Source organism: Eurypyga helias, unplaced genomic scaffold (genome assembly GCF_000690775.1).
Source record: "Eurypyga helias isolate BGI_N326 unplaced genomic scaffold, ASM69077v1 Scaffold51339, whole genome shotgun sequence".
NCBI lineage: Eukaryota > Metazoa > Chordata > Aves > Eurypygiformes > Eurypygidae > Eurypyga > Eurypyga helias.
The window spans coordinates 1-8,128 of NW_010274973.1; the positions used below are offsets into that span (position 1 = coordinate 1).

The window sequence follows — 8,128 nt, forward strand, 5'->3', positions numbered from 1 at the left end:
GAGGAACTCCTGGCTCCCAGCCTGCGTGCGGCCTGGCAGCGCCGCTGTGCCCTGCGGTGGAGGAGGGTGGTCGGCCAAGGGTACCTCTTCCAGGGAGCACGGGCATCCCTGCATCACCCTTGCACTCGGAGGTGTCTGCTACTCCCGTCATCACTCCTCCTGCAGAGCTGAGCTCGAGCAAAAATAAACACAAGCTCAGTCGTTCGACTGAAATGCGGTCTCAGCTTAGCTTGGGAAAAGCTTGAGTGAAACGCCCGAGTGCTGTTCTTCAGGGCAGTGGTTTGGTCAGTAGCGCTGAGCAGTGGGTGCCAGCCGGATGGAGACCCCAGCGGCGGTGATAGGTCAGCAGGTTAGCCTGGTGCTGTGCAGGACTGGCAGCGTGCTCATCCGCAGGGTATTTCACAGAGGATCGCTCCTTCGGTTTGTTTTACCACACCCAGCAAATAAAACCCGAAGTATTTGCAGACATTAATGAACTAACCTTCAGCATAGTAAAGTGCTGCCATTCAGTTGAAATCGTATTTTATGGATGTCACTTATTGTCTTCCGTAAATGTAGAATTTGGATGCTGCTCCAGACTTCCAGCCATTTGGTGACTTTGGATTTGAGCGTAGTGATAGCTTAAACAACTGGGGTCGCCCAAGGTGTGGGGTGCAGCTGCTGTCAACTACACGTGTGCAGAAACGAGCACAGTCTTCTTGCAGAGTAGAAGTCGGCTCAGATGCGTTGGTTGTTACTTTGGGGGCAGTGTCGTCACCTGCTTGCAGTTGAATAATCTCACTCAGACTAGACGAAGGTGAGGTAACTGGATGCCGGTCTGCTGGACAGTTAGGTGTAGGTGGGTGAAGTGACTTGCCAGAGGTCATTCAAGAAGTCTGAGGCAGAGCCGGCTGGTCACACAACCCTGGATGCTGACTGCTTCTTCTACTGCATGAAAAGGAGCTTGGTAGTTTGCTTTATTAATTTTTTCCTTCTGGCTTATAAGTCTGGTTTTCAGCCTGAACAGAGCAAATTTTTTAAAGAGCATTATTCACAAAATTTCTCTAAAATTTAGCTGTATTCCTGTTAAATGTGTATCATTAGAACATTATTATGAAATATTTTTTGATGCATTTAGAGCATAAGTGTTGTTATATATATTATTTGAAACAATGTCTTGAGAAACCTACATGTATTGTCTGCATTTTCTTACGGATTTTTCAATGACATATTACAGAATTGTGGGTGATGATGATGGAGGAAAGCTCTTTACCCCTGAGGAATATGAGGAGTACAAAAGAAAAGTATTACCAGTTCGGTTACAGAACAGGTTGTATGTGAGCTGGCGATCGCCCACTGGCATGGACTGTAAGCTTGTGGGACCAGAGACGCTCTGCTTTTGTACTCACCGGTAGGAATCTTGACGCTTTTTTGAACTGTTTAAAATCAGGGAAATGTAAAATGTTTCCAGATACATTACAGTACAGTATAGGCAAGTTAATTTAAGGTCTAAGAGTTGAGAAAATCGGGGTGTGATTCATAAGAACTGCCATTAAGTCTAAATCTCAATACATCTTTTTGAAACCAGTATGATTTTGTAGTCTTCAATAAATTCAAGTTTAAGGCATGAGATACTGTAGATGAGATTGATTCTGATAGTGCTGTCAAAATCCAACCTAAGGATTTGTCATATTTCTGTAATGAATGGATGTAAAAACACCTGCTATTATGCATTTAATTGAAAATTAACATTTAACAGTAATGAATATAATTAAAGGTACTTGAAAAGAGAACTTAACTGGAAGGGTTATAATTTAGCTTTTATTTTTCTGATAAATATGAATAAAGTTATGAGTTATTGTTTTTGCCCATTTTAGGTATAAACACCATAAAACGGACTATGAAGTGATTCCCAGAGACCGTCCTATTAGTCTGCCTTGTAGGGTGAGCCGTTGTCCGTGCCAGTCCTATCACTACGTCCCTCTAAATGGCACCCGGCCCATCCGTTGTAGATGCAAACACTTTGCCGATCAGCACAGTGCAGCACCTGGATTTCCATGTAACTCCTGTAAGTTACTGATGGGCTTGCTCTTTCCCAAGCAGTACTGTTGTTAGCACTCTAACAAAGCAGTTCCCGAGCGTGCGGATTGTGGGTCCAGAAATGCCCATGGGAATGGAGTTTCAAGCAAAAGGTTTGAGAAGGCGTAAGAGGAAGCTTTTTGCTTCAGTTATTCCACGTTACTGTAATGAAACAGCAGCAATTATTGACCCCAGAAACTAAATAATGCATAAAGAAATTTTAGTTTGAAGTCTCAAATTACGTAAGCTGAAGATTTTTACATTAGAGTTCCGTACTGTTAGTAAATTTCTTTCATGAAATCTGTCTAATTTGTACAGGAAAAATCCTAAACAGTTTTTGCTGGATGAGGATCATGTCCCACAGAATAAAACATGTAGTACTTACATGATGGCCTTTCAAGAATTTGCTCTAAGTAGCGTGAAAGTCTTAAATGTGTAGTGGGATGATTCAGACTGAATCCGTAGAACACAGTGGTTTTAATAATCACTTACATTGGGCACCTTTTCTAGTGTTTTTCAAAAATACCTGACACTTGTGAGGGCTTCAGAGGTTACACAGAGAAGTGCCAGGACGTACTTCTGTTTGGACTTGTGTTGTTTTAATGTACTGGTGTTAGTCTAGCCCAGTGGTAGATAAAGCTAAGGTGATAGATAAATCGCAGGTGTACTCTGCGTAATTTACCGAGTCTTGCACTTTATGTATTGTATATACTTTACTCTGTATCCAAACACGGAGTAAGAGCTCTGTAACTGAGGAGTGCCCAAAGTGATATGAAAAGCCCTTTAACATTTCCAGGAATGTGGTCCTTGAGTATATTACACAAGACTTTAAAAAAAAAAAAAATCTTTCTTGGTGCTCTGTGGAGTGAACTGTAACTGGGGGTTGGAAGCAGGGTAAACTGTATAATGGGACGTTTGCAAAGTCAGTCCCTCAGATTCTTGTGGACGCCACTGCTCCAACCAAGGGCAGGTAGGTCACTTCACTCGGTGTTCCTGAATGTCGCGTGTCATCTGCACAGCAATTTCAGTTACATCCTGTGGTGGTGTAAGCTCAAAAAAACCCTGAAAGTCAGTCTAGTGGTGCTCTTACACAGAACCTATTTTGCTGTTGCCACAGCCTCTGTTTATTACCCAGATAATTTTGTCAACTTTATAGGATATGTAAATTATAATTTGTATCATAAATTGTGATGTGAAGTCTTCTGGCCGTGCAGCACTGGCATGTGCTGTACACCTTTGGAGATAACGCTGCCCAAAACCTGGCAGGTTGTCTTCTTTACCCAGGGGCAGACTTTCTTCTCTTTTTACTTTTTGTCAGGGGTGTTACTAATGGCAATGGACACAAGTTGCAACACAGGAAATCGTAATATCCTAAGATACTAGGAAAGAAATGTTGGCTCCAAGGCAAGTCCAGCATTGGTCCAGGCTGCTCAGAGTTGGAATCTCTATCCTTGGAAGTGCTCAAAACTTTGCAGCAGGAGACCCTGAGACCTGTGATCTAATCACCCACATTCATCCTTTCTTCTGTTTTATACAGGGTTTTTATATCATGATGAAAAGGGTCTGTAAAAGGTTTCAGCCAAGATAGCAGATTGCTTTGCCCCATATCATGTTTGTGCTTCCACATAGAAAGCGTGGCTGGATGCTTTTGCAGTGACGGAACTCTCGTAGTTTTTGACAAGATCAGTCCAGGGATGCACTCTTCTGTCTGCAATGAATTTCATGATCATCTCATTACACTTATTTATTTGCTGATTAGGTTCCAAGTGTTCGGGCTTCCACAGCTGCTTTACCTGCGCGTGTGGTCAGCCAGCATACGCTCACCAAACGGTTGTGGAAACTAAAGAGGAGCGCTTAGCCCGAGGAAAGCCGGTGGGGCAGGATGTCCCTTATGCTGCCATGGGAGGTCTGACAGGGTTTAGTTCACTAGCAGAAGGCTACATGCGGCTCGATGACAGTGGAATAGGTAAGTGCAGCTGACCTGAGGTGGAATTTTAATTCTCCAACTAAGTAGTTTTGAAAAGTAGTAATTCGACATAGACTTTCAAAGTTTGAAAGCAAACTGGATCTTTAGGAGCAGGACTTAGATTTTTTTCTTTTCCAGCAGTCCTTAGGTGTGAAGAGACAGCTATGACCATCCTGTCCAACTTCCTGTGGAGAACTGATGAAAAACCTCTTTATCAGTAATTATGGTGTTCAGGCCGGTAGATTCTGGTTGGAGTGGAGCATATCTTTTAGAAAGAACTCTCTAAATTCTGGTTTTCTCTGAATACTTCCCTGTTACACTTATGTTACACCTTTAGCCTAATACTGCCCAGGTATTTCTTGGTTATACAGTTACAGCATTCTTGTTCCCCAAACTCAAAGGTTAATAGCTCTTCAGCATAAAAAAAAGAGGTCATTTGTAGTACTTTATTTTTGACAGGCACGTTAGCTGGCCCTGGTACCTGTGCTGCTCTGTGATTTCGTGTCATTGAGTAATGGACACACTCTGTCCCGAAATACTGTTTTATTTATTATTGCCATTATTTCTTTTTAAAATTCCAATCTGGTTTCCTGGATTTGTCTGAAGTTTAGGAACTAGAGCATAGCTGTCGTAATTAAAGAAACAGAGCTTTTTATTTCTTTTGAAGACTTTTTTTTTTTTTTGCTTTGTAAACTCAAGAATACACTGTCTGCACTGAGTGCTGTAGTTGCTGATCTGTAGCCTTGTTTTGACCCCATCATGTACGTTCTTGATACATCTCATGAAGTTAATTTTTGTTTTCATTCGACTTATTTTCTAACAGGGGCTCCTGCTGCTGAACTTTTAGAATCCCCTGCTACCAGCATGGATCATCCGTTTCTAAAAGCATTTCAGGGACCTTCTAGTGCTGCTCAAACCATCTCACAGACAGCAGGTGCTGTATTAGTAGGATAATACTATTTTACGAAAAGTATTTAATATAAAATTAATTGGTTTTATTTATGAGTTGAAGGATGCTTAGGGCTAATATCAGAGGTAAAAATGAAAATGAGTATTGAAGCCTTGCTACGTGGAAAGTTGGTACAATATTCATGTACCTGAATTACTTAGAATAACTGGTTTGGTGCTGCTTGTTGGTTTTGGTCATGATGTGCTTTTTGACTTTAATGATCATTGCCCAGCATTTGGTATCTTCCCCATTAATGGTGTCACTTACTCATTGGATCAGTTTTTTAAATGTTTAATTCCTGCCAGAAGCTCATTGCATCTGAACAGATCGTACATGTACAGCACAACCCTGTGAAGCTGCCTTTGCCGGAAAGTATTTTCTGCATTTCCATGGATTGGTTACGGATTGGTTATGCTATTTTATGCCCCTTATTTGGTAGAAGAATTTGGCAATTAATACAACCGTGGAACTCCCCCAAGACTCTATGTAATAGCTGCTAGCCTAGACTAAAGAGCGTTTGGTCCCAATTGCTGGGTTTTGCTACTTGTCTGTAAAGGTGAGCTCTCATTTTAAATGTGTTTGCCAAATGTAAAACAGAATTAATGGAAAAGCAGGTAATGAAAAAAGGGGGTTTATGTGGTTTGTGGTGTTTTTTTTTTTTTCCTTGAGGTGGTTCTAGTGCCAGAAGGCAAGTTTTTCCTGGAGAGCATTCCGAAGAAGATGACATGGCTTGCTTTGAAAAACGTTACCAAGAACGGGCAAGTTACTACATTTGTTCCTTAAAATACATTCAAATACATTTTCAGAAGTGGATATCTAAAAAAGATAAGCGTGTGATTTAAGTGACATATAAATGCATTATATAATTTTTTTCTCTTCCTGGGAAAACACTAGCTTTTTGAAATAAAGTTTTAAATACAATTTTAAACTATTGCAGAATTTCAGAGGTCAGTCATATGTGGAATAGCATTTACCTTAACAGGGCAGGTTTTTATTAGGTAACTCTACATTACAGAAAACCAAAGTATTTTCCTATGTGACAAAAAGAAGCAACAAAGCAGACTCACAGGAAGTTACCTGTGACATTTAGTAATGTGTGCTTGCTGCCTCATTTATACAACTTTATGGTGTTCTTTTCCTTACAGATGTCGGTGTAGTTGGGCTAAATCTAGTGTGTCTTTCTTAGGTGATCTGAATCTTACCCCCTCAGAGATGCCTGCGCCACCCCACTGACTGTATCGTAAATCTAATGCCCTGCAGTGCAGGTTACTTAGATGCTTAAATACTTATTCTTTCCCCACGTTATCTCCTTAGCTTAACCATCTACACTGGAAGTATGTCTTAACTGTTTATGAATTCTTCTGTATGGCAGTGTTGCATAGTTAACTTCTAAAAATCTTGGCTGCTGTTACACTAACTGCTTGCAACAAAGTTCATGAGAAAGCTGTTCTAGCTTTGTGAAATTTTAAGTAATTTCCTTTATTTGGGGAATCTTCATGAAGTATGGTAAGATGTTTCAAAGACAGCATCAGTTTGTAGGAGAAAACACATTACTATCAAAAACTGCTACATTTCTTTTTCTCCCTAAGTTTTTCGTTTCTTTGCAAAAGGCAGTAGGAATTTCAGATACAAACCTCAAGCCTCCAAATATGGAAAATATTTTAAAATTAGTTCCTGTATAGACCAACAACAGGATTGCTTAGCAGTGAACTCATTTGTTGACATCCAAATCAGGGCAGGGGCCTTGCTTCCTTCTGACATTATTTTATGGAGGGGGTGGAAAAACCCCAACATGTTAAAAATATCATTGTATTATTTGATAGCAACATGATATCTTATGAACTTATCATTCTGTGATTCTTACGCTGGATGGGATGCAAAAGTCCATGCATCCCTTTTGTATAACTGCTCTAAATAGAATTTCATTCACTATCATAGAATCATAGAATCACAGAATGGTTTGGGTTGGAAGGGACCTTAAAGACCATCTAGTTCCAACCCCCCTGCCATGGGCAGGGACACCCTCCACTAGACCAGGTTGCTCAAGGCTTCGTCCAGCCTGGCCTTGAAGACATCCAGGGATGGGGCATCCACAACATCTCTGGGCAACTAATTCACTAATACAACAATACCTGAGAAACTGTTGCTTCTAAAAACAACAGGTATTGGTTTGGATTAATAGTCTCACTACAAACTGGCAGAGTTAAATGTGTGTGTGTGGGTAAATCACACTGTGCTGTAGGAGCCTACTGTGTAGAAAAAGCTTGTGAGGGGAAGACGTGACCTTGGGGGGTCAGTGAGGAGACACTGCGATGCATCGACCTCAGCAACAAACTTCCTATGTGATTTTGTGTGTGTTGGTTAGTCTGTGTCTGTTAACACGTCTGTAATAAAACTTATTCACCTTTCACTGACATAGAGATAAATACGTGAACATTTGTGAGGCGCTTTGGCCTTGAGGCCAAAATAAATAAATACCTAGACTGCTGTTATCAGAGATAAAGGCAGTCCTGGTTTGAATCGGGGAGGAGCTACGGAGCTCTGGAAGTGCTCCTTTGTCCTGTGATGCAAAAGCAGGCAGTGCCAGGTTGGGCTGGTAGTGGTCCGTGACTTTCTCCATTGCGTACATCACTCTGGGACATCCGTGACTGGATGTAGAGGTTCAATATTGTGTTACTAGCTGACTTGCAAATTAGTGCTTGAACCACTGCTAGTGTCTTTCTTTGTTACAGCTGAAAAAGGAGAAGGCTGGGAAACGGGAAGAGAAAAGTCCAGCAAAGAAGCCATAAGATTAATAAAAAGATATTTAATATGCCAGAGCGTTAATCATCCTGAAGAGTGTTTTTCGCTGTGCCCATCTGCGTACTTGTATTTCTTAATTTCTTTACTCTTCTGTTTTGGTCTGTTGCTGAAATAATATTTTCATTATCTTCTTGTAGTGAAGTTGGTACTTTAATCAATGTGTTTCTAATCTCCAGAATGGTTACACAGATATTCCTTCGAGAATGGAAAATCGTATCTAGAGATTTACAGAACTGCTATTTAAGATCTGAGAGAATAAACATTTATTTAAGTATTGCACTGTAGTAGAGCAAAGAAACTGTATGTCCTATTCTTGAACTTCTGTGATGCCCTTTCTTTATTTGTAGAGTCCT

The 8,128-nt window shown here is 40.7% G+C and overlaps 1 protein-coding gene across 1 annotated transcript; it reads left to right on the top strand.

Annotated features, from left to right (window-relative positions):
• Positions 1 to 1,202: 1,202 nt before the first annotated feature.
• FAM221A (family with sequence similarity 221, member A) lies at positions 1,203 to 7,762 on the top strand. Its single transcript, XM_010159947.1, has 6 exons — positions 1,203 to 1,390; positions 1,857 to 2,047; positions 3,818 to 4,024; positions 4,848 to 4,958; positions 5,643 to 5,731; positions 7,706 to 7,762. The coding sequence occupies exons 1-6, from the start codon at positions 1,203 to 1,205 to the stop codon at positions 7,760 to 7,762; spliced, it is 843 nt and encodes a 280-aa protein (XP_010158249.1).
• Positions 7,763 to 8,128: the final 366 nt, after the last annotated feature.

Excerpts from the sequence above, each read along its gene's own strand:
- FAM221A (XM_010159947.1), top strand. The coding sequence starts at position 1,203 with ATGACATATTACAGAATTGTGGGTGATGATGATGGAGGAAAGCTCTTT. Across the intron at positions 1,391-1,856 it reads CTCTGCTTTTGTACTCACCG|GTATAAACACCATAAAACGG; the intron begins GTAGGAATCTTG and ends TGCCCATTTTAG. Across the intron at positions 2,048-3,817 it reads TGGATTTCCATGTAACTCCT|GTTCCAAGTGTTCGGGCTTC; the intron begins GTAAGTTACTGA and ends TTTGCTGATTAG.